General features: G+C 36.8%; 1 protein-coding gene across 17 annotated transcripts in view; it reads right to left on the bottom strand.

Moving 5' to 3' along the window:
- The window catches only part of atp2b2 (ATPase plasma membrane Ca2+ transporting 2), a 164,067-nt gene that overhangs the window by 35,065 nt on the left and 101,362 nt on the right, over window positions 1-27,640 (bottom strand). For 13 of the 17 annotated variants that reach the window (XR_002428548.2, XR_004933596.1, XR_002428549.2 and 10 more), the window contains 9 exons: window positions 23,454-23,711; window positions 23,007-23,132; window positions 17,852-17,977; window positions 17,444-17,476; window positions 15,813-15,905; window positions 11,393-11,434; window positions 6,024-6,188; window positions 1,465-1,679; window positions 836-1,078 (listed from right to left, as the gene is read on the bottom strand). Coding sequence is in view for 12 of the 17 variants with exons in the window: in XM_021319887.2 (XP_021175562.2) it covers window positions 836-1,078; window positions 1,465-1,679; window positions 6,024-6,188; window positions 11,393-11,434; window positions 15,813-15,905; window positions 17,444-17,476; window positions 17,852-17,977; window positions 23,007-23,132; window positions 23,454-23,711 (1,301 nt within the window). In the remaining 5 variants the exon portion in view is untranslated. The remainder of the gene's footprint in view (window positions 1-835; window positions 1,079-1,464; window positions 1,680-6,023; window positions 6,189-11,392; window positions 11,435-15,812; window positions 15,906-17,443; window positions 17,477-17,851; window positions 17,978-23,006; window positions 23,133-23,453; window positions 23,712-27,640) is intronic. The other 4 variants (XR_004933595.1, XM_036152176.1, XR_004933597.1 and 1 more) reach the window with 2 other exon arrangements.

Raw genomic sequence — 27,640 nt, 5'->3', positions numbered from 1 at the left:
ACTTAGTTTTGCGCAGTTGTTTTTCTGCCCACACAATATATCAGTTGTTATTTGGAATCTTTGAAGATCAGGCCCATAATGTTTCAGACATGTAGTCCGACTGTCTTAGAATACCTGAGGAGCACATGTGTCGTACGAGTCTGTTTCTTGTTGCATGCATGTCCAGCTTACTTAGACAAAAATCTCTGTCTACTGCACTGACTGTAAACCTAAGACCATCTCCAGCACTTAGACAGATTGGATTCAGTAACATTCTGATAAGACAAAATTACACAATCGTTCTCAAGGTGACAAGTTGAGTGAATGCCTGGTGAATCTAAAGCGGCAGCCAAGGACACTGACTTTCCCAAGATGAGAACACTGCAAACCTGGTCTCATTATATGGTCTCAGAGCAGAGACTGGATAAGTTAATACTACACTTTTCCCAAAATATTAAATTCTGAGTAAAAGTAAAAAGTACAATTTTGTCAAAATGTCAATTTAAAGCCCCAATACATAACCTTTGACCCACATATTAGCCTAATTTGATATTTTTGTACTGATGCCTGTCTATGTGGGCTGCCCTTTAAAAAATCCAGCTATATAACTCAGAAAGTCATATGACCTAGAACACCCCTCAAACAAGAGAGCTACCACATGCTAGTAGCCTACAGGGGCGGTAAACCTGGAACTGTCAGGTTTAACACCTAGTGGTCAAAAAGTTACATATTGTTGCTTTAACTTCCTTATACTTTAGATTTTTATACAAAGATTGTAACACCTGGTAACCTTTGTATTTAAATCACGGGCCAGCTGTGGAACTGGGTAATACAAACTATTATGAGAGAAGCTTACCAGTATCTTTGTGGTATAGGCGCTGTTGATAGCGATGGCATTGACCAGTAAATCCAAAGATTTGGGTGGGATTACGCCAGGATCTGGAATTTTTTTGTAGTGCACATCTCCTATATAACACTCCACGACTGTCATGCGGTTGGTGGTTAGCGTGCCTGTCTTGTCGGAGCAGATGGCGGTTGCATTGCCCATTGTTTCACAAGCATCCAGGTGACGCACAAGGTTGTTGTCTTTCATCATTTTCTGTTGGCAGGATACATGAATGCACCTTAAAACAGTTGAAAACATGAACCAAATTGTTGCTAAAAATAGCCCTTCAGGCACATGCACTGCTTAATTATTCACTGGTGACAGTCGTTAAATTATCTATTGTCTGTATCTTCACAGTCTATTCAGAAACATAATTAGACGGTAAGAAAAAATCCAGATAGTATCTGAACTGTTTTGATGCTATGAATTTGACGTTGTGGTAAGAATTAGCAACATCAAATTTCAATACATAAAATTTCATTGTGTTTTTGGGATACATAATCCATAATAGTCATTTAAAAAATGACAGTTCAAACCATTTAAAGTATGGGTCATTTTAACTAACTAATTACATGCAGCACTTCCTTGCTTTTCCTTACCTTGACTGAGTATGCCAGGGAGATGGTTACAGCCAGTGGCAGCCCCTCCGGCACAGCCACCACTAACACAGTCACACCAATGATGAAAAACTTCACAAAGTACTGGATATAGATGGGAGTGCACTCTGGCATCCAAGGACGCTTCTCCAAAACAAAGTTGTTGATGGCAAAATACAGGACCAAGATGATGACAGTAATGGCTGACATGAGCAAACCTGGAAGAAATGAAGAAGGTGTCCAGTGAGAAAAATAATGATGAAAGAGAAAATACAGAAGATTATTAAACCCTTGACTAATGATTCAGGGCAACAGGGCAATTGTGGGGTCTGTACAATTATCTATAAGGTAAACTCTTTACAACTATGGAGGTTGGTGCTATATGTGTAGTTTCCCTTGTACCTGGACTGGTTGAAACCCTGGGTCACTGTAACATCTGTACACATCATACGCAAGGAAATTACAGAACACAACCACCCAACTTCATCCAACGGCCATTATCCACCTCTACTGAGCTTCACTAATGAGGTCTAATGAATGCATCTTTTGTACCTGGTAACTTCTGGCTTAGCACCAAAATACATCACAGACATGTTGTCAGTGTATCAACCCTCCAGACCCCTAAGGTTTTCTGGCTCAGGTCTACTCTGCATACCCAGAACCAGAACCAGACACGGAGAAGCAGCTTTTAGTTCTTATGGTCCACTTATTTGGAACAAACTCCTAGAGGACTGTAAAAGTGCTGAAACTTCGAGTTCCTTTAAATCAAGACCAAAAACCTATTTGTTTAGAGTTGCCTTCAAATGTTAATGCGGAAGTTTGTAATCCAACCTGTGTTATGCTGTAACTTTCCTCTGTAATGTTTTCCCTGTGTCTCTGTAATCCTTTTCTTTCCTCTGTTTGTTTTTTGTTTTGTTCATGTAGAGCACTTTGAATTGTCTTATTACTGAAAAGTGCTTTATAAATAAACTTGCCTCGCCTTTTAATGATCGTTTTAACTGAATGTTGGATGCTCCAGGAACAGTCTAACACAGGGGTCTCCAACTCCAGTCATTGAAATATACTTTCCTTCAGCTTTTAAATTCATCCCTTGTCCAACACATCTGAATTAAATAGCTAAATAACCTTCCCAGCATGTCTTAAAGTTTTAAAGAGGTCTGACGATGAGCAATTGATTGGATTCTGTCATGCTGGCACAAGGATGCATCTAAAAACTGCAAGACAGTAGTTTTCATTGGTGTCAACTTCTTGAAATGGAATAACTTACATACTTATTGTATGTATACTAAATTACATTCACACTGTACAACTTCTTCTGGGTTCATAATATTTTATGTCCATCAGATCATTATATCTTTTTTACAATAACATCCAACTAATGAGGAGAACCTTTTTAGCTGATTTCAGTAAATCTTGATCTTATCAATAGTTTAACTAGGAAATCCATCAAAAGATTCCTGCAACCTACTGAAACATGCATGTGTTTGCTAAGTAAATAGACAGCCCTGGACCTATTTATGGGAATTCTGCAAAGCCAAGCAACAGTAACTTGTCCCTTTGCTGTTGTGTGGCAACTGTAGTAACAACTACAACCCTGTATTGAAGTATCTGCCCCTTACAGAACTCTCCGTTTTTTGTTTTGTTGTAACACCTAAAACCAACCAAAACCATTTCAATATCAAAAAAGTATAACTAAATATTAAATACAAAATGAAAGCGAAAAAACTACCGAAACCATCCCGGCTCTATGTGGAAAACTAATTCCCCTCAGTCTAAACGCTGGTTTGTGCAACCTTTGGTGACAACTGCTTTCAAGTGTTTGCATCATTTGGCAATCAGTGCTTCCCATCTCTATGGGGAGATGGGAAGCACTATTCCTATTTGCACAATTGCTTTAATTCAGCATGGGGTTTTTGTGCATGAATGGCCTGTTTAAGGTGAGGCAATAGCATCTAATTTGGCTTTAAGTCTGAACTTTGACTAGGCCACTCCAAAACCTTAATTTTTTAGCCATTTAGAGGTGGACCTCCTTGTTTGCTTTTGTTCTTTTGTTAAACTGAAAGACACAAACAAATGGCTGGACACTCTCCTTCAGGATTTTCTTCAATCATGGTTGCATCAATTCTGTCAAGTTGCCCAGGTTATGAAGAAGCAAAGCAGGCTCATGGTGCCCTCCGACCGACCCAGTGACTACAAAATTTCCGCCTGCACCGCGAGTCAAAGTGTCATCAAGTAGGAGGAGCTTCTATCCGCTTGTCTGTTCAACTCAACATGGTGGACCGGGATTTTATCAAGCGAGTGACAGTGCTGCATTTAATGGGGAAAACCAAACAATAGCGCTGGCGTCCCTGCTATGGAGCTCAGACAGAAGCAGTGGGAGAGAGCAGACCAAGAGGCCGGTACACAGAGCACACAACTCGGCTGCAGAAGTGCTGGCTGGCCACGCCCGCCATGGAGCTCAGGCAGAAGCAGTGGGAGAGAGCAGAGCAGGAGACCGACAGACAGATTATCCGACCCGCCCACAGAAGTGTCGGCTGGTCGGTCCAGTTCTGGAGCTACGAGAGAATGAATGATTTAACCGTCCTTTTAAGAGCTAAATTAGAACGGCTTTTTTCAAAGTCACCCACAAACCTTTAAAGAGCATTCCTTACTTCTTAATTTTTCTATCTCTTGTTTTGATTGAAGAAAACTTTGTCTCTGCTGCACTCCTTCACCGTGTGTGACAACCACAACCAGTCCCTGACTGGTTGTGATTTGACAGAAAAGTTCAGATTTTCTAACTGCAGCGAAAGTAACCACAGCTGTGAATTCCACCTGGACCGTGGCTACAGCAGCGCTCATCCTGCGCGGTCCATACCGCGGGCCGTTTTACCACTCTTTACCGCGCAATTTGCAAAGGGATAATATGTAAATCCACCGTTCATGCCACGGACACTGAAGTTGGTCGGAACGCACCATAAGACCATCACTCTTATCATTTATTTAAAATTATCTTGGGGGAAGGACTAAACCTACTTTCTTAGCAAAGTGAGGTGTATGAAGAAGTTGGTATTATTATACCACCCAAAAAACATGTTTTTTTCTGTTAGCCTGCTGGTTTGCTTTGTTAAAAAATATGCCAAAATGTTGTGATATTAAGTTTTCATTGAAACATTAAAGAATAGTGGGACTATACATGAACTGATCAGTATACATCACATCAACAATTGCTGAAGAAGCATCCCTCTGCTTCCTGTGTCAATTTTGATTTCAGCTAAAAGATGCCCCAAGAATCCAAGTTAAGCTGATAAACAAGCTGTGAGCACACTTGCAGATGTAAATAATCCATCATGTTATCCTCAGAATTAAACATTAAGCAAAAGGGGGAAAAAGGGTGTGTTGACACAGTCAGAAGGAAAGCAATTATGTGCTCTTAACTGGCTATGTTATTGATGACTATATTATAACGCTTCATTCAGTCCTAAGAAACGCTGAGGGACAATATTCATTCTGAGCCCATTCATGTTATATTTTTTATTAATAAAGGAAATAGTTTTAGGGGATGCTGTAAATACCACTGCTCCAGGTAACTGAACTGTTTGCTTACATTAGCGCACGATGATAAAATGATTTATTAAAACTATATTGAAGTCTCTATTTATAATGATATCACAGATAACATATTTCTCAGCAAAATACCTGCAAATGCTAATTTCTTCTCAAATCACAGCCAAAATCCCAATCACCAGGTGACAGCTGCTTATTTGACTGCTAACTCAGCTCAATCTTCCTGGTTTTGTGTTGTGTGTCTTATACACCCTCATGTGTCCAGATAACATCATTACCATCACCTAAATCACTCCTGGTCTTTCTACCTAAAACAAATACAAAATAAAAAAATCCTTGTGGTATTCACCTTTTTTTTTGCTATTTTCTGGTCAAAATAGACAAAATGTTGAAAAAGGTTCATAGAAGTGAGATCAAGTCTTAAAGTGCAGATATTCGTTAGAAATCCCATATGAGCCAAGAGCAACACCTTTTATGCTAATCCGTTCGTGGTATTTTATTGTGCTGACACCATGTCCCCATTCTATCACTCAGGCTTCTAACTCTGATATCAAAAAACACGCTAAAAACAAGCACTACTTTAAGGAATTCTCTACAAAATTTTCTCTACTTGTTGGTTCAAACACCCCCACACCAAGTCAGATACAGTATATTGAGAACATTCTGATTTACAAACTTTTACTTGGGATAAACCTGTCTATGCCACTTCTTTAAACGAGACTAGGAAAAATAACTGATTAGGATAAATGAATACCAAACCCCAAGTGCCACAGTCAAGAATTGTCAAGTCCCTCAAGGGCAGGCCTTTCAGAATTAAAATAGGCTTTTAGAGTTCTATAATTCAGACACCTTAGTTTTTCTTCTTCACAGCCTTGATTCCTCCAAGCAACTGCAAACTGCGCCTTCTTTGCACACATCATATTTACTTGATGGACAGGATGATGGTTCAGAACCTTGTTGTCGCTGATTTTCTGCCTGAATGAGTGATGGATGTGTCTGGGTGCAATTTGCTGTACCTGCTTTGCCGATCTGGACAGCTAGTTTGGTCAGTTTCCCCTGTAGCACAGACTTCTCTTTCTTTGGAGCTGACACTCTCTTCCGCTCCTTCTCGTCAGTTTCTCCCCCTTCAGCACTCTTCAGAGGCTGCATTTCCATGGCAGCTGCTCCATCCTGCTTCTTCACTGTAAACACCAGAAGAAATAAAAAAAAAAAAAAAGAAATCCATTGTTGGTGACTGAATGAAAAAAAATTACACGATTAGGAGGGACACTTAAGTGCGATACTTTCTCTGGGACAACCAGTACTGACATGAAATTGGTATTTTAGATAATCAAAGAATAAATCATAGCTTAAGACAGAATGACAATTAAATATGTGTGAAAACCCACACAGCATTACCCACACAGAGGTTTGTTCAATATTGAAGGATTATAACTGAAAGAAAATATTTTACATAATTAATTTTAAGCACACGAGGAAGATTAAGATGTTTTACCCACAAACACAAATAAACCTGAAAACAAGCAATTACTAAAGCGTAACGCATTAAAACAATTAAAACCCTTTAAAACAACTAAGGTAAACTATAACAATTAACAAAAACAGCAAATGCACAGTTTTTTTTAATATGGTAGCGTTTTCAACTGCATTGAAATTTGTAATCATTTATGTTCTGTTCTTGCTATGTAAATTTCTGCAATTCATTATTGTTTGATTAAGGAAATGAATTACTAATGAAACTATTCATACCCTATAAGATTTTTAAGATTTTGTTACATCACAACCACAAACTTTGGGACTTCTATCTGATAGACCAACACAAAGCAGTGCATAACTGACAATATTTTTTTCAACATTACGAATAAAAATCTGACAAGTGTGGTGAGAATTTGCTTTCAACCCCAAAGAAGCAATACTACCGTGTTTCTAAGACTATTAGTTGCACTTTTTTCATAGCTTGGCTGATCCTGCGACTTATATCTAGGTGTGACTTATATCTCAGTTTTAAATGGTACTTCATATTGACCAGTATGAACCAAGAAGTAAACATTATCGTCTACATGCACATGAGGGCTCGCTAGGCTTGTGAAAACTATCCTGTACCACTTAAAAATTAATTGAAATATTAACTTTGTTGAGAATTAAAAAATATATCTTAGTAGGGGTGTCTCCCCTCTCTGTTGCTGGGTAGAATAACAGGGAGTTTTATTGCCGTGGGGGTGGTCAGAAGGAGAGGGGGTCAGTCCTCCTCCTCTTTGAGCGAGCAGGAGGAGTTTTAAAGTTGATAAAAAGAGTCTTTGTCCAAAGCTTACTTCAGACAGACTTCTCGACCGCGTAGTGAAATCATCTTGATTGGTAATGTAAACTCTGTCTCCTTATTTAATTTCTATGAATTAAATGTGCATTTAAACTGTTCTACCTCTTGATTAATGTCTTCTCACTTGCGGCCAAATCCGGAACTGGGGAAAGATGGGTTTTCAATAGACATGTAACAGCAGGCTGGTAAACCCAATCTTTAACAATTTACAGACAACAAAGACTGAACACTTGTTCATATATTGTTTCAGTATGCATTTCAGTATGCATTCACGCAGCGTGAGCGTTGCGTGGTGCAGCTCAAATAAAATTAAAATAAATGTCAAAATAAATGCGAATAGTCCAGTGCAACTTAAATATGTTTTTTTCCTTTTTATGACACATTTCTTTGACTGATGCGACTTATATTCTGGAGCGACTTATAGTTAAAAAAATACGGTATGTCAAATGCAACTTTGCTGCAATTACAGCAGCATGTCTGTTCAGCTATGTCTCTAACTAGCTAGCTTTGCAGCTTAGAGAAACTGGGATGGAGAGTATTTATGTACATGAGTTTTCACATCTTGCCAATGATTCCCATTTGGATTTAGGTCTGTACCTGAACTGGGCTAGTCTAACACATGAATATGCTTTGATTTAAATAATTTACTTGTAGTTCTGGCTGTATGTTAAGGGTTATTCTCCTGCTAGAATGTGAACATCCATTTGTGTCCTTCTAGAAGGAAAGCATTCCCACAGCATGATGCCACTGCCCTTTTTCACCATGGGGACGCTGTATTAACGGGAACAGGAAGCTTTAATTTGTTTGTTTGTTTTTTACCATATTTTGCATTGGGCCTAAAATATTTCTGGTCTCATCTGAGCAGGACACCTTCTATATTTTTGCTGACTCCGGTACATGGCCTGGGGCCACTTTTGTACAAAGGACAGATTATTATGGTTTATGACTGTTGTTTTGTCAACAGAATTTCCCATAAGAGCTGTGGATATATACAACTTCTTCGTGAGCTTCTTAGCTGCTTTTCTGATTAATGATTTCCTTGCCCATAGTGTCACTTTAGGCGGACACCCAAGCTTTGGCAGGTTTGCAGGTGTCCCATACTGCCTTTTCATTTTCACATGATGGACTAATCAGCAATCAATGAGATGTTCTAAGGTTGGGATATGTTTTCATAGTCTGTGCATGCTGTGAACTTCTATATACATTGCTGGTGTGTTCCTTTGTGATGGTATTTGTTCAGTAATGTTTTTTAACAAACGTCTGAGACTTTTATAGAACATATTCACTCCTTTGTGTTGGTCAATCACATACATATAGATGAATTACTGTAACTTGACAAAATTCAAAAACGTGAAAGGAGTAAGAATACTTTTGCAAAGCACGTCAAAACCATACAAGAAATATATCTTAGCCATAGATTCTTAACCAAGAAATACACATCTATATAAGCATGTCTTTTACAGAACAATTTTAAATCAGTTAATTAAATCTACATAAATGAAATAATTTTTACAGCAATGATGTCATCATTGACTATCAGCAGAATATGCTCGTTGGTAGCGATGTTGAAAGCTTCTCCTTTCCAATTTTACAAGGTAATTTTATGTATATCATCACAACCTTTAATAAACTGAAGATTTATAAACAGGGAATAAGCTGAAGGACTGCTACCACTAGAAAATAAATGTCCAGATCATAGTGGTAGTCAAAGACCATTTTCTGAAACACATAATGTTACACCCATGTTACACGAAAGAATATATCATCTCTGTTGTCAGTTAAAAATCAATAGATTATCTATCAACCTTAAACTACATAAAATATTTAACGTTGTGGCAAATATAAGGTACTTTACAAAAGATAAATAATGAATGACAAAAAAATACTGATGGATGAAGAGAGTAATAGAATTCTGCTATTATTCCGTCTTCATCTGTATACCCCCCGACACACACATTATTTCCTTATCTTTTAATGCAACCCATTACCAAGAATCATTAAATCTTAATTCTCCTATCACAATGAGGCTTGCATTAATGGTCTTAAAAAAATTCTTTTAACGTTTAACATTTGTCTCAGTCTGTGGTTGTGCATTTTATTTTTCTAGCTATGATTAGGCAAATGTGAAATGTCTGGTATTAGAACAAAAGAAGGGCATATATGGATTATCTTAAGGTGACATCTGGTTCAATTTTGTAGCAGATTAATTCTAAATAAAATCTTCATTCAGGCACAGTAACTGTATAAATAATTTCTAGACTGTAAGTATGAATAAGTTAAAAGCCCATATTTCTGCTGTCCTTTGTAAGCTTAGTGGACTTCATATTTTAGCATGTTATTATGCATGACCGAGCTTTCTGTGACCAAAGAAAAATAATGTCAACTAAACATGCTTGGCTAAACTTACCAGAACAGGTTATAATACACATAAAAGCACAGGCTGACCATGCTAGAGCTAGTAGTACTACTCGAGTCAATTAGCTCTTTAAATATAATACTGTATAGTTAAAACCAGTTATTTAAATAGACTGTGTAAAAGGTGCATAACCTTTTCATTCTCACTGCATAACGCTGAATCAGACGAAAGGACGTCTCTTAAGATGAAAGTATTTGTCTCTGAGTTAATTTGGAAATGGCAGTTTGTGTTTCTTATGTTCCTTTTGGAATAATGTCTTCTTCATTGAGCAGCACATCAGCTCATGTCATTACAGGACATGTTTCACTGTGGATAATGACATCTGTTTACTAGCTTCAGCCAACTTCTTCATGAGGTCTTCTACTTTGTTCTAAAGTTGATGTGCACATATCACACCAAACTAGGTCCATCTTTGGGACACAGAATTAGTTTCCTTCCTGGACAGTATGATGGCTGGATATCCTCCATATCCCTGAGACACCTTCAGGGATATGGAGGATTTACACAAGAACGAATCAGACTTGATGAAGTCCACTTCCTCAAGTGGACTTCAAGTCTCTTCCTGATATCTCAACTGATTTATTTTTTTTTAAATTCATGAAGTCACACAAGGAAGCAGTGTGTTTGAGGTGTTCCCTTAAAATACATTCATGTGTCTGCCTCAACAGAAGAAGCTTACAGGCAATGAAATCTTCCCAAATGGTTTAAAGGCATAATAATTATGGTGTATATCAAAATCTGAAATAAAAGCAATAAAAACTAATTCTTACACTAAGCAAATTCTAACCCTAGCTGACCTAACACAGGACAAGTTTAGTCTGATTGCATTGTTGTGAGAATACAAAAAAGGTAGTGTGTGTTTTTACATCGTGTATATAAATATCTGGTTTTAAATATATATCTACAGGGTTAAAAAACAAAACAAAATCAATGAATATACTACTGGTTACAGCTTTTAAAATATTGAGTTGCTTTCTTTCAGAGAAATGGTGACCTATTTTTTATTTTTATTTTCATCATAGACTGCAATAATAAGAAAATCACATCCCATAAAAACAGGAACGGAGGATAACTTTCTTTCGTGTCAAACCAAACTGTCAGACAAAAAATAACGAAACAGTGAAAAGAATATTTATACCAAAATCAATGCTGAGAGAGAAATCTTAGATGTTTTTGAGGAAAAGTAAAGTAGTTAGAGGGAGCTAGACACAGAATTGCAAGGCGACAGGCTGTTGTTGTATCAGAAAGAACAAGATGAGCTGACAACAAAATGAGAACAAGGGAACATCAGACCACAGACAACACATCAGTGACAGGCAATGAGGGAGTTAAGGGGTGGGGGTTATAACCTAAAGGGATTGTGGGTCATAAACCTGGGTCAAGTAATGCTTTTGATCTCATCACAGAGTCTAAAACGGGGCATAACCAGTGTTAGACTCCAACGTCGTCAGAATGTTTACTGAATTAGAACAGCCTAGCTCCATTTCTAAGAAATAAGTGGGATAAAATAAATGACAAATTCAAACACAAGAATTTCCACCTGGTTTGACCCAGTGCTTATACCACACACCATTTATGGGGACAACGTGTGACGAGGAAGTAGTGCATGTGTGTGTGTGTGTTTTGGGGGGGTAAACATATTATTTAGTTACCTTTAATCTGGTTGCTCTCCATATTGCCATCTTGCATTTTACCTATGATGAAGACATACATGACAATAACAACAAAAATAACCAAGGCAGACAAGTCAAGAAACCGTTCCCACAGAGATGAAACAGACAGTGAGACAGGATAATGACTTTTAATAACAACATATCTGTGACAGTCACATAGAAAAGCTTGTGATACATAAGTGATGTTACATAAAAGTTGGCTCAGAAGGGGGTCAGTAAAAATTAAAACATAAGTTTATTCATTGAGAGTTCTTATATCTGTTAATAGATTAAAAATAAACAAAAAAATTATGTGGAATATGTGTTCCTCTACTGCACAAATGATCAAATAAATTTCAATAATTAATTAGCCTGATTTGGAAAAAAAATATTTTGACACAAAATACATGTGAACGTCACTAAATTAGAAAACAATCAAAAGGTTATTTCTATGTCAATAATTTCAATTAAAAAAGTGAAACTCATATATTTAGTTGAAACCATGTATTTATCTGCACTATAAGAATACATATAGCATTATTTTTTTTCTGCTTCATGTCAGTTAAGACTATCAACTTTTTCCTATTAGCTAAATTTATTTTAACTCTCTTCAATGTCAGATGTTTAAATATATATATTTTTCTTACTATTAGGTAGAGTTGTCTTTTAAAGTGTGTGACTTGGGCTCCTGGTACATAATTTGTAAGCATACAATCTACTGCCTATTACATTGAGGAACCACAATTTCATATCTCATTTTAAGTTTTAGAGCAAAGACAAAACACCAAATGCTTAAAAGGAGAGAAGGAAATATTTATGCTCAAATAGAGCTTAACATGTTTAATTTTATAAACACATTTTTATTTTTTTATTATTGTACCTGATTTTTCCACTTTCTACCTTTAAGCCAAAGTTACAAAGATCCACTGTGGCGGGCCTAAAAAGCCACATGTGGCTCTGGGGCTGCTTCAGGCAGAACTGGCGTAACAGAACCAGGTTAAAAGCATACACCTTTTCAGCTCTTTGTGCTAATTTCATATCAAACTCTAACACGTTTTTTGGTTTTTAATCCACTTTTTAACTAATTTGTTGTCTATATGCTTAGGGTCCTTGTCTTTTTGGAAAACTATAGCTTAATATGGTATGTCTATATTTCCACATAATTTTCTTTACTCCTGATACCATCTATTTTGTGAAGTGCACCAGTCTCTTCTACAAAACAAAACACCCACACAACGTGATCCTGCCAAACCCACACTTCAGTTAGGATTATGTTCTCGGGCTATTTCTCTCCTTGGTATCTTGGCTGACATATTTTTATTCTTCCATGAAAGCAGTGCGTTTGACATGTTGCCTTCAAATGCATCCACATGTTTACATCAAATGCTGTGAAATAACCTATCAGGAAAAAAAAAGGCACTCTATGCGCCATCCAACAGCTGAGCAGCTGAAGGACATAGAAGTTGAAAAAGCAGAAAGGGCTGGAGTTCACAGTTCAGCTTTTAGCTTATTGTGGAAACTTCATGGGACTAACGTTTTGAGCCACAAGTGAACACTTCATCAGGGGGTTGGCCGAATAGTTTAAAGGGATGGCACACTTGTAAACTTGAAGAAAACAACAACAAAATGATCTCTAATTTTAGCATTTTGCAAATAGAAACATGAAGCAGGATCAGTTGGTCCTGATGAAATGTTGGAAAGTCACGATGAAGTTACCTGTATTCTTGTACAGTGTATTGAAAATATACAATTTCACAACCCACTGAGTTAAGACGATTCTGTTCATTTTTAATGATAGTGCCTTACAGCTACATTGCTGGACCACATTGCGGGGCTCTAAAACTGTCATCGTCCTCTTGAGAATACTCCATTGATTCTCTTAGGGTTCACCTGCAACCCACTGGTTACAGGACAAACTCCTAGCTCCTGCACCAATGTCTTTTTATCAAGGTACTTTTAGCAGTGGGGGCATAAACCACAGCTGACCTGGATCTTCTCAAAGCTTGACAGCAGAAGGGAGCATGTAGTGCTTCTAAATGTCCTGGTAGTGAGCAATCTGACAGTTGTAGGATATTTCCAGTGAACATCTGTGCATGGTGACTTTTTAACCACAGACTAAAGATAAATTCCATACTTTACAAAACTTTCCCATATTCCTAAATTTACTTTTTGCTTAACGGGGACATATCATGTTTTTAAACCCTTCCTTTTCACATTTAAATCATTCAGATGTGATCTATATAATAAGCAGAACTGCAACGCCTTGGTTTGAATTTCTCATCATTGTGAACCCAGAGCCCCTCTTTTACCCTTTTGGCCAATTATGTAGTATACTTGGAGATGGTGTAATGAATTGCCTGGGTTAATACACCCAACAGCTGAATATTGCTGACTTATACACTTGAAGCTTTGGCATTCTTGAGCTTAAACAACAAAATCGCTGGGAGAAATAAAATGGAGGATTTGGGAAATCGGTTAGGTGGGACTCCATGACCTTGTTTAGTAGCTCCACAGCAAATAGTGTGACGTTATTGTTCAAAAAACATAAAAGAGAACAGAGAAAACTGAATGTATTGCAAAACATGATCCAAACAGAATATAAAGATATCTATGCAGCCCCTGGTCAGGCTACGTTAAAGATTTCTGCATTCCTGGAGACTCCAAGTGCTAAAAAAAGAGGATTTTACATGATATGTCCACTTTTACAATCCTCTCAAGCCAATCCCTCTCGACTGTATACTTTCTTCCACAACAACTTTTTCCTTCTACTCAACTTTCCAATGATATGTTTAGACCAGCTTCTTCAGCAATAACCTTTGGTGGCTTGCCCTGCGTGTGGAAGGTATGGGTCATTGCTAGACATCTGTCAAGTTATGGGTCATATTAGTACATTTTGTAATTAATATTTTTTTCTGTCTTTTGCAAAATTATAATTTTCTGAGTAGCTTCATTTTGGTTTTTCCTTAACGCTAAGTCCCATTAACCAAGATGAACAGAAACAAGCACTTTAAATATATCACTCTTTGTGTAATTGACCTATATGAGTTTCACTTTTTGAACTAAAAAATAAAAATAAAAACTTTTTTTTGTGAAATCCTAACTTATTAAGATGCACCTGTTTATTAAGTGTAAAAGTTTAGTATTATGGAAAGTGTTAATTTAACATACATTATATACCATGAGTCAAAGTAATATATTATTAGATGATGTATAAGAGAACCAGTAGAAAAAGCATTGCACTGAAGACGGTGAGGGAATGTACAGCACATACATAAGTATATACAAATGGCAGACAGCATGCAAAGGAAAGTTCAGAAAACACATGCAAAATCACACTCGGGAGAAGCCATACTGGAAATGTGAACACAACAGAGAGAGAAATAAGGCATGAAGGAAAAGCCTCCCATATGATGAAGTTACGCAAGAACATCTGGGGGCATTTCAAAAGGGGCATGTTTGGGGACAGTGAGTTTATTATGTTGTTGGGGTATGCTTTAAAGGAGGGACTCTAATTACAGTTAAATTGAAAACCAACCAACTTGCGGGTTGATTAATAGAGATGCAAAGATTAAACAAAGAATTTTTAGTCTGCAGTGTTTGGATGTTTTTATAGTAGGATGATCATAGTGTAACTCAATCTGTTCAACCTAAACATCTCTAAGAAGGTAATTCAGGTAGAACAGAGGGCTGGTATGCCAGATTGGGCTAATTTTTATCATAACTTGCACATCAAGCCATCTTTCGGTAATGTCAATAAAGCTGAAAATAGAGATTTGTTGCTTTTCAGGCCAGAACAGCTATAGGTAACCATTACTGTTTAAATGACACCTCTCCAATCTTTAGTAAAAACATGTTGGAGGAGCCCTCCAAGAATACAGACGTGAGAAACATCAACCCAACATTAAATGGTGTTTCTGCATTTTGTTCTGGTGACAGAGAACAGAGGATCTGCACTACATGACTCCCATCTCTACAGAAGATGTAAAGTCATCTTTTGCAGAGATGACTCTACAGAAGAACTATGAAACTCCATATTGTCTTGTTTTTAAAAACACAAACAGAGATCTAAATTAACACAATTATCTGTATCTCAATCTCATTACGGATGGCCAGGATTAAAATGTTTCCAATGTTTTCATTTATTTATTTATTTTTATTCATAACGATAGATGAAATAATCTGTTTCCAATGTCATACATAGAAACTGAAGGAACAAGGGGACAAGAACAATAACACAACACTAGTTTCTACAACTAAATCAGGCATGCACTGACAGCATGGACACAGAGAGGTCCTAAATAACTAAAGGCAGAAAGTAGGCATCCATGACAGGAGGCAGTCGGAGGATGAAGAAGAAAAGAGGACAAGTCAAACGTCACAACAGAAAGCGATTAGAGATCAGACATTTTTTTTAACCTACCATTAATTAGGCTGGCAGTGCCTGGGGCATTAATGCCTGCAGCCCCATCCGTGGCTATTGTTGCAATGGGGTGGATAGGGGGATGGGAGCAGTCTAGGCAGTAGCAATGAAAATTCAACGTTTATGAACCAAAATACAGACACACACACACACACACGCCCAACCATGTGCACACACAAGACAGTGAACAGAAATAACATGGTTATAGCACATTACAGAGATTCAGAATAATATGCAGACTTAATGATTAGTGTGAAGCATAAACATATTTATTTGTAAATGCAATATTTTATCATTTATAGCCAACTACTATTATCTAGTAGAAGTAGCATTTTTAGATTAAAAAAAAACAGTGTAACAGTAAACAGATGTGAAGCATGAAATCTAAATGTAATGTGGAAAACAGTATCTAACACTATCTAAGGTGGTAAAAAACTACATTAACTGCCACTGTAATAGTAAACATTAGTGGATGCAGTAAATAATATAATTATATTAAATGTCTCAAACTACATTTAAATGATTACATAGTCGTTTTTTTATTTACTTTTGATTCAAGTTTATACAAACCATGTTATTCATGTAATGTCTATAAGCATCAAAAATCATAATTCCATTTGCTGCATAATAAACAAATAATCATATTTAAACTTAAAATCTCCAATGTGAAGTAAATAAACCAAAAAATAAGCATAACTAACCAAGTAACAGAATATGCTTTATTTGTCAAAAAGAATGAACTATGATTCCTACTGGAAAAGAAATATAGTGGGCGTTCAATAACTGTGTTATTAAATAATTTTGTTCTTCTAAAGTCCTTCTACTCCTTATGTCAAGATTTCACTGTTAGCAGAAAAACACTAAATAAACTATATTTTTGGTCTCAGTTTGTTAATTTATTTAATTGTCAAAAGTAATTATTTGTTTACCAGTTTTATAATTAAAGGGATCATTCAGCTTAAAACAGCTTTAACAGCAAATGAAAGCTAGAAGACTAAACTGAAATAAAATGTTGCCAAAGAGCTTTAATTACATGCCAAGTGAAGCAAAGACATTTTTCAGATCAGAAAAATCTCAAGGGATGTTAGTTTTTAAATTTGCTGACATGTTTAGTTTGAGAAAGCCGTAATCGTAAAAAGCTTCAAAGCAGACAGCTTCCATGCAAGCCATTATGGTTTCTGCTAAACAAGAATAGAGGCAACATGTTCAAATCTGCAGGCTACAGATTAAAAATGCGAGTTCTGCTGTCTACTCTGCATTCTGCTGCCGGTACATGTCCTGTACACCTGCAAGGCTGTCACACTCATGTCATTGTTTTGAAACAAAGCAATGAGATGAGCCTGAGAGCCTGTTCAGAGAGGACGGAAACTGGATGTGAGCTAGTTAGTCTGATGAGTGCAAAGCTTGTTATAGCAGCAAAGGGTTATGCATTATTAAATGTGTCAACTGTCAACACTTAAAAAACACGTGGTCTTGTGATTATGAAATATTTCTTTTTAAGTGAGGAAATAAACTAGAAGAGTAGCGCTTGGCTCCAGGAAAGGTGTGAATAATCAGAGGGATTTACCAGGACCCACAGGTCAGAATGATAAAGTATAACTCCCAGCGGTCAGAGAAGGGTGATACTCTACCTGTGTTCTGATGTCCATCTTCTAATGTCCCTCCTTCAAGGCAAATTTGGAACAATAAGAGAGTAAGGACAATGATGCACCTGAACCCACAAAACCTGGATACTTCAGCTCACAACTGTACCACCAACAGTCATCTCATATAGTATGAACACATATTCATCTGACTGTAGTGCAGTGTATCGCACAAATACACAAACACCCGTGTTTAAACCTTAGTGGTTAAAACTTTTCAGATACTTGTTAAAAACACTTACATTACACAATGAGCTACACAGACTTTCCATTCATACGGTAATGGAATGACGAAAGTTCATTTTCAAGGATATGCGTCTGAGTAATACTGCTACTAAATTCAAAATACAAACAAAGCCTTAGAATGATTAATATTTAGGGATATAATGATTTTACCTTTCTTCTCTTTTTTTTCCTCTTCCTCAACACCCGCCCCAAGAAGAGTAAAGATGATTCCAGTCTGTGAGTTGACACCAACTGCAGTCACCAACATGCGTCCTGACCCCTCCATAACATGGGTCCCTGAAGGAAGCATAGCACAGTAATCAACAACATGGCACTTAGATGTATACTTTCAATGTGATTATCTACAGTGCTATGGAAAGTATTCCCTACCTTACAGGTTTCTTCTACTGTTATTTTTGTTATCACTCTTAAGAGTTTTAAATCATCAAGCTAATTTTTAAACAAAGATACCCTGAGTAAACAGAGAATGAAGCTTTTGAAAAAGGAATTTCCTTTATCAAGTGAAAAAAGCTGTCCAGACCGGCTTGTTAAGTAATTGTGCCTATTGTTAAAGCATGAATCAACTGTGATTATATTCTACCTCACTTGCCACACCCAGGCCTAATTACTACCAGGGCTGTAAATCAAGAGATGACTTAATTATTATAACACTAATAACAAGAAGTAGGCTAAAAGTTTATATATATTTTTGCCCTGACTGAAAATAAGTAAAACAATATTGACTACTAGGAGTCTGGAAAGGGTTAAAAATACATTTCTGAAGGGCAACTCAAACCCATGGTCAGACTCACGTAAAAAAATAACAACCAAAATACCCCGAATGATGCTCTCTAGAGAATCTTGAAGGAGAATCTCCAGCAAAAAACACAAAAAAATAAAGGTTTTTGAGTGGCTTAGTCAAAGTTCAGACCTAAATGAGATGTGTTGCATGGACCTTAAACGGGCCATTCAAGTTCAAAAACCCTGTGATGTTGCTGCATTAAAACAATTCTGCGTAAAAGAGGACTAGAAGTCCTCCCAGTGAATGATTCATGGCAGTTGTTGCTGAGAATGGAACAACCAGCTATTAGGTTTGGGAAGGAACTTCTTTTTTCACAAAGGGCAATGTTTGTTTGGAATTTTTTTTAATCAAAAGGTCAGGTTTTGTCTGATATTATAACATTTAAGTCTGATAAAAAAGTAAGAACAGGAAAAATCTAAGAGAACAAAGACTTTCTTAAACTTCTATTTGTATCCCTTAAGCCATGGATTATATTTGAAACTTCAAATTAAGGAATGTACTCACATCTTATCACTAAGAGTCTTACAGTTTTAAGGGCCAAGCAAACAGCCTTCAGCACTTTTCATTAAAGAAATGTCACTACTGAAAGGTTTTCAACGCAGTATCCCACTTCGACCTCATTAACAAGTGTATGTAAGTTTTAAAAGCTTCTAGGGAATAAAAGTTTTACTAATGTTTAATCAGTACTGTTACAGTAAATCATTAAAGAAACTTTCTGCTTCACAAAAAGATATGAAGCAAAAAATGTTAAATGTCTTTTTATTAAAATGGCTAATCCACTTTTAACGTTTCAAAGCAAAAGTGTGCCAAATACAGATATGTGTCAACTGCAAACTACATTAACTTCTGTGGAGTGGTAGCACATTTACACACACTGTATTCACACACACACACACACACACACACACACACACACACACACACACACACACACACACACTTACTCATTAACCTTTGCGAGACTAAGATGATGTGGGTCAATCTGAGGCTAATTAAAGAAGCCAGCAAAAAGGCACACGTCTAATTTTTCAAACTAAAAGTCTAACGTGATACTAGATTAGCCCACATAGATATTCCTGCTTTCATATTTTTTATTTCATTTTCTCATTATTTGTTTTATCTATCCATAGATAAGAATGTTTTACATTATATCTTGAATACCATTAAAATAAAGGCTGTTGTACTATATTGTATTTATCAATAGTTGAAACCTAAAACCACCTCCTCTGTTTAAAGTTGTTTTTTCTCGCTTTACGTAAATGGCTTGACTACCAGGGCAGATTAAACCATTTACGTAAAGCGAGAAAAACAACTTTAAACAGAGGAGGAGGAGGAGGAGGAATCAAAAACGTACAACACAGCAAAAGGTGATTGGTTTCACATTTCACACTTCCATGTATGCGATCACAAGATTTCTCCTGTGAGCCAGGCTAACAATGAGCCTAACGACTCTCCATTGTGAGGGGCGATCAGTTCCAGGTGAATCTACATGTGAATCTAAGCTCTAACGAGGCCTCGTCAGGAGGTCTATAAAGCTTGGAACTCCACACTGCTCTAGACATTCCCGGATGGGAAGCAAAACGTCTTCAGCTTCAGAATAGAAGTGCAGTTGTTTTATTTTTTAAACCTTTTACTTTGGATTGATCATGACCTGGATGACTGAGAATCTTCACCAACCAACTGGAAGTATACTACTAAGGTGGAGGTCAAGAATAAAACATCACTATTTTTTGGCTGTTTCCAACACCTTTTACATCTTATTCTACTGTGCTAAACCAGACACACAAAAAAAACTGTTTGTTTCCTCCTTTTTAAGGGAAAAGACTTGACTTTGACTTAAATCTAATTTGATATCAGAAAAAACATATTTCAGCCCCAATTTAAGCCTAATAAATACCTGAATATGTACAGTGGGGGAATAATTGGTTGATCGTGTGGTGATTTCCCACATACAGTAGAACAGTTTCTACCTCTATAGATTAATTAAAATGGAAAGAGAAAACATAAACCAAAAAAATATCTACCAAAATTACATAAAAATTAGAAATGGCATGTCATTGAGTGAAACAAGGCATTGATCCATCATGACCCAGCCAGAATTCTGACTTCCACAGATACCACAGTTTTTAATTTGTAATGCGTACAAAAACCACACCTTATATACCAGGCTCACCACCACCATGAGCAAGGAGCTGTGAAAGGATGTCAGAGACAATTCATCACAAGGCTGGAATGGGCTACTGGGCTAAGCAATAAGCTTGGTGAGACAGAGATGCCTCTTGGTAATTTGTCAAGGCAATAGAAGAATTATTTTTTTTTAAATGAACCACAATTGCCTTTCTTTGGAGCTCCATGCAAGATCTTGTCCCACGGTTTAAAAATGATGATGAGAAAGGTGAGGATTCCACCTACAATTATAAGAGGAGCTTGTTAATAATCCAAAGGAAGCTGGGACGAAGAACACCACGGTAGGAGGCAAATGTCCAGGCCTCCCTTAAGAGTCCCAGAGAATATCTAAATGACCAGATGAAAGCTTAGTAAACAGAGCTTTGGTCAGATGATTCAAAGAACATCATTCACAAAGTCAAGATTGGAAATGAAAACATGATTTGGACTGCTCCTCTGACAAGGTCCAAATGATTTCACTGCATCACGAAGCCAAGAGAGGAAGCTTGGTATTGTAAAGGTTTTGTCCTCGATAAGCACGCTGAAGATCAGTTTAAAAAAAACATTGACCCGGGACATACTACTATTACAACATAAGGGAGACTGCAGTATGATCTTGGTTTTGGAGTAACATAAACAGTCTTTTCACTTCTGTCCTACAGAAATAATTTTGGAGAAAGATTAAGCTTTAAGCTGGCCAACAGAAACCAAGAAATCTAATGATTAAGACAATAAGTGCACATATAATATATATTTATATATATAATGTTACTACAAACAGAAAAAAAACAAAATCCCTTTAATTTAATCTGGATATATGAAATTCAGCTATAGGTTTATGTTTCAGGATAATATTAGGCCATAAACTCATTTCACAGCAGTTTGCTCTAGAGCAGCGGTTCCTAAACTTTTTTAGCTGCGCACCCCCTTCTGTGTCCCAACCGGGGTGACGCACCCCAATCTTCAAATAATAAAAAAGTAAAAATAAATATAGCAACAAGCTTTTTTATAGCCATATTAAAAGCAGCATGTTTAATCACGCTTAAATGACAAGAACACACATTAAAAAAAAGAAGAAAAAAGAAAAGAAAATAGCAGTTGCAGTTGCAATGACACAACCATCATAACAAAGGTTATGGAAATAAAATTAGAACAAAATTTAAATTAAATTGCAAAAAAGTTCCACACTTTTTACATAAATGAATAATTTGTTTAGAATTGCCTTTGACTGTTCTAGTTAACATGTTTTACTGTTTTTAATGTTATTTTTTGTTTCAACATTCTATTCCTTCTTGCTTTTATTCTGTTTTATTTTCCTATATTTTAATCATGTAAAGCACTTTGCATTGTCTCTGTACTGAAATGTGCTATATAAATAACTTTGCCTTGCCTTGTCTTTAATATTTAGAAATCTGGAGATACTAAAATCCCTTCAACTGCTAGAGAAATGTGAATGTAATCATTTTATTGTCATTAAGTTACAGGCATTTACTCTGTTTCAAGAGCTGGCTTGCAAGAATGTTCTATTGTTTTAACTTCAGACAGGGGAGAACAAATGGTTCTCCCAGATAAGGAATGTCTTGCCTAATCCAGCTGTGCATCTCACAGGTGACTGATCACCACCCCCAAACAAACTTGCTCCCCTATTTGTGTGCAAACCCCCATGTTGTAAACTTTTGACCTCTCCTGTCCCTTCTTTGAAGTTGATAATAAAGGCAGAGAGAAAGAGGTGGTTCGGGGCAGATGAGCCAGACTGTCAGGGAGCGTGGTTCTCTGTTTGGCTGGTCTGCCCTCGTTCTGCAGAAGAGTCCAAACTTGTGTTTGTGTGGTTTTCTTTGTAGGATAATAAGGGATTATTTAAAGATAACCCTATCATCAACAAATATAACAAGGCAACTCAAAGAGGGTTAAAATGTGACTCCTGAGATGTTTTTAGAGTTTAATTTAGAGAATGACAAGAGACATATAAGATACGAGAGATTAATATAATATAATAGACTCACAATAATGTATAAGAATATATACTATAAGTAGATATAATATATATGATATATGTAGATATATTATTATATTATATAGATTAATGTATTTTTATATATTATATATATAATGTATATATATATGTAAATGACTAATATATTATCTAATATATATATATATATATATATATATATATATATATATATATATATATATATATATATATATATATATATACATACATACATACATGCACACAGACACACACACACACACAAAATGATCTTCTATTTTCTTCGACAAACAAAATTAAGAACAAATGTCTGTTATGCATACTATATAAAACCTAGGTCCAGACAGTGTAAGTGACCATCATACCAGACAACAGCATGGGGTCCTTGTCAGCAGCCTTCTTGACGTGATCAGACTCTCCAGTCAGTGATGACTCATCAATTTTCAAGTCATTGCCCTGGATCAACACTCCATCAGCAGGAAGTAGATCACCTGCGGGGAAAAAAAACACATTCTAATGACTACGGCCATAGCATATTGTTTGCACACAATCGAACTAGAGATTAAGTAAAAATGTTTTGCTCTCTCTATGGATCAATCTATTACTAATTCACTAATAAACTCAAAGTTAAATCTGTAAATTGGACTTTATAAAGTGGACGTTGTTCCAGAAATGTGAGATGGACTCTATTTTCAGCTTTTTAAACAACAGGCAAAATATGTTTGAAAATTAGAGTTCTTGCCTTCCGTTAAGATTCAAAGCAAAGAATAAATGTGTTAAATTATTAAAACTTGCAATCATCTCACACTTACCATATTTGATCTGGGCGATGTCCCCTACCACAATGTCAGCCACAGGCAGCTGAATGACCTGGCCACCACGGACCACCTGAAACTTCTGCTCCTGCTCAATGCGGCTCTGCAGTCCCCGGAACTGCTTTTCCTTCGACCAGTCGTTGAAGGCTGTCACCAGAACTACACACACTACAGACAAGAGAATGGCGGCGCCCTCAATCCAGCCTGCGTCTGCCTCACCCTCATCCTCCACTCCACCAGCTACTGAACCACACGCTGGAATAGAAAAATGCAGAAGACATAAACTACATATAAAAATACATCTTAAGCACGCCATGTTTTCAATTAATGCAAAAAAAAGCGATACAAAGAGAAAATGTTCTATTTTGACTCCCTGTGTGGTCAAAATAATACCATAGGTAATAGACATTAGAAGATAACCTGAAAGGTATAGGAGGAACATGCTGCCATAGTTCCTGACAGTACTTCCAAAACCCACCTTCTCCCTTAATTTAGCTGCTTTTTGTGGGATGTTTGTTCTGAAAGATCCACTGACATGATAGAGAGAGACAAACATTGGATATACAAGGTCAGATCTGTTCATATTTAGTATTTCAGTATTCAAGGTTGGATATTGATAATTTCTATGTTACCTGACAGATACACACTTCTGCAAATCATCTGTCTACAAACTGGCTACCATAAAAGACGAGTCTAAAATTAAACAAACTCTGGCTTAAATAGTCCCATGAGAATCATCTTCCCCTCGCTTCTAAATTCATTTGCCCTACTTCAAATGAGGCTTTGCATTCTACAAGCTGCACACTGGTAGACAAGGGTATAATGGAGGATGAAACAAGGCCTATTCCCAGTACTCTCTGTGCTTCTTCATGTAATACTCCTGGAGCCATTGTACTCCGGACCAAAAGAACCAAAAAACAATAAATCCCTAAAGTCTTTGCTGGATTTCTTTTCTTCAGACTAGATGAGTTCATTCTGTCTAGCCTGATCACTGCACTACAGCCAGCAGAACAGCAAGTAATCTTTTGTCCATGGTCCTGAATGCAGTTATTAAAGGTTTGCATACTTTACATTATTTTGGAGACAGTAATAGTATTGATGGGGAATGCTGCTTTGCATGCCTTCACACAAAATTAAAGAGAACACTCAAAACTATTTTTATATAAGGGAGGCATTTAAAAGTTAGGTCAAAAGAAACAGAGTTGTAAGAAACTATTTAAAAGGAGACTTTTGTTTTTACAACCTCTCAGAAAATATGTAGGGTTCACTGCAGCTGCAAGAGAGCAAGACTTAAAGCCGATAACAGGAGCTAATGTATGACTTTTGGGAGCTATACCGCAAAATGGTTCTGTTTTATTCCCTTGAGCCTTTAGGCTCTGTCTGTCAAGGAGTATGGTAGATTTAGAAATGCTCAAGGCTTGTGGAAATCTCAGAGTTAAGGTGAGGATCTACTTTCTCTAGGGAATACACATCGAGTCTTCTTGTTTAAATAATCCAAGCTGCACTAGCCATGCTGATTGCAACTACAATATACTAAAGACAGTTTATAACGTTAACTCATATTTAGCTGTAATTAGGATTTTTTTTTAAATTGGACATAACAACTGTGAAGTCAGTATGTAACATATGTTATACTTTATAAAACAAAATATCACACGTCTGTTTTTTTTATTTAAAGTTTGTCAGGTCAATTGGTCTCTCTAAAATGCCCTTAGGTTTGTGTGTGTGTGTGTGTGTGTGTGTGTGTGTGTGTGTGTGTGTGTGTGTGTGTGTGTGTGTGTGTGTGTGTGTTTGTCCTGTGTCTAACTGTGTTGTCTTGTGATGGACTAGCAACCTGTCCAGGGTGTATCACATTGGCCTCTCATCCGAAAACAACAGGAGATAGACTCGTGGGAAATTATCATAATTAATAGAAATAAATGCTTGACAACATGGGTCTGTGTGTTTCTAAGCTATATAATGTGTTTTGTTTAGTGAATTGAGTTACTGAAATAAATCAACATTTTAATAGTACTCTAATTTGTGGACTATGACTGCATATCCTTCCAACAGTCCGTCTGTGTTGTAGCGCGCTAAGTACACAATAGAGAACCCGGTTTGAATCCCAGTTGCATCAGGATGGCCCGTGTTAAAACTCTTCCAAGTCTGTGGGCTAGCTGTAATGACTTACTGTAGCATTCCCTGAATAAGGGAGCAGCTGTAAGGATTTACACACAACTGCCAAGAGTTATTGAATTATGGTAAATGGACTGAACTTATAGAGCACTTTCCCAGTCATACTGACTGCTCAAAGTGCTCTACACCCAATCGCACACATTCATACACTGATACGCAGATCAGCAGGCAACTTGGGGTTAAGTGCCTTGCACTTAGGGCCCCGTGTACATGTGACAGGGGGAAGCTGGAATCGAACCCTCAACCTTATGATTGCAAGACAACTACACAGCCCATTTGGATTGCTCCTCTGACTAATTATTACTGAAATTCCATCAGAAAGAAAGAAACTGCTTCATCAGTCATGTCAGAATGTGTTAGCAGCCACTTGTCCAGCATAGTGTTTACTAAAGCCAACAAATCCATTTAAAACTTGTTTCTTTATATCAGCCACCAAGGATTACAACTATTTTGTCCTTATGGTCCCCTCTTTTATCAGGGATTCAGATGTTTACTTTTTTGCACTTCTTAAGAACTAATAATTTGTTGTAAACAATTTAGCATTTGTTGAAAAACAAATGAATCTCTGGCCATTTACTACTAAAACCTTGTTGTATATCAACCACTCCCAGAGTGTAATGCCGCCTCTTTTCCCTACATATATAATTAATGACCACTTACAGCAGGAAGGCTAGAAAATACAACTTTGAATTCTTGTCTTAAAACCAGAACCCTGGTCAGGTTTTAGAAGAAACAGACAAAGATTTAGGGAAAGGCAAAATTATAAATGCATTTTTTTTTTTACACATTTTTGCTTTTCATTCACTTCTATTCTGTGTGTGAACTTACATCAGTGTACCACAATAAATTCCTTATTGTAAATGTTAAGATAGACCCCACCACAAGGCTAGGTCTGAATAACAACTGTTAGAATTTCAAATTTAATTTTTTTTTTTTTCACTCAGGCGCAGAAGATATTCATACAGACATTTGATAATTTATACATACCACTTTTGCAACAATCTGATCCGATTTCTTTAGGTGACTCAAAGTACTTCACAGTCACTGCATTTTCTGTACTCTTCTACCTAAATAACATGGATTCCTTTTAACAACCCCTATCTCCAGCAGTCATTGGGCACAAAGCGGTACATCACATCACAGGGCAACACAGAGACACACATTCATACCTATAAAGGGACCAATTAACCTACCAGTCATGATTTTGGACTATGGGAGGAAGCGGGAGTACCCATGCAGAAAGACCTCAGGCCGGGATTTGAACCAAGGACTTTCTTGTTGCAAGGCAATAGTGCTACCAACTGAGTCACTGTGCAGCCCACTGAAGCAATTGTAAAATTACAATAAACAAAGACATTTACTATCTTTTTTACAGCTATGTATGCCAATTAAACACACTATTTTACTATATTTTACTTGATACTCATCATTAGAATGAAACTAAACAGCATCCTGCAAACAAAATTAACAATGTAATGAACGTAGACATACAACAAAGGTTGAGGTAATAACATATTTCCTCTCTGGCATTTTCAGCTTAATCTAAGCTTTTAAACTCCTTAAAATGATGACAGGACCCCTGGGCAGGCAAAATGAAGTCCATTACTATGATAACGAAGGAGGCGATGACTGATGTAGCTGACTCAGCAACTCTTTCCTGTCTCTGTCTTCATTTCCTGTTTCATGGCTCACAGAGCTGATGTATGGGTCCTGGGAGCTCAAGGTTATTTCTCTACTCAAAACTTCATTAACCTTTCCAGTACCTTTCTAATGTGCTTTTAATACAGCCATAATGCGCACAAACGCTCACACTCTCAGGCGTAAAAATTAGCAACATGCTTGATGAGTCACTTCATCTCATAAGGCAGGTGACAAACAAACTAGGACCTGCTTCACCAATTAAAAGGTGAGCTTGCACATATGCGATACTGAGTTTACCAGTAATGATTACTGGTAGTGAGTCAGCGCTTACATTCCCTGCAACACTGAGATCATCACCACTAATGATG

The sequence above is a fragment of the Fundulus heteroclitus genome, chromosome 20, assembly GCF_011125445.2.
Source record: "Fundulus heteroclitus isolate FHET01 chromosome 20, MU-UCD_Fhet_4.1, whole genome shotgun sequence".
Lineage (NCBI taxonomy): Eukaryota > Metazoa > Chordata > Actinopteri > Cyprinodontiformes > Fundulidae > Fundulus > Fundulus heteroclitus.
The sequence above is the reverse complement of the archived record's forward strand: the minus strand, read 5'-3'. Positions and strand labels throughout refer to the sequence as shown.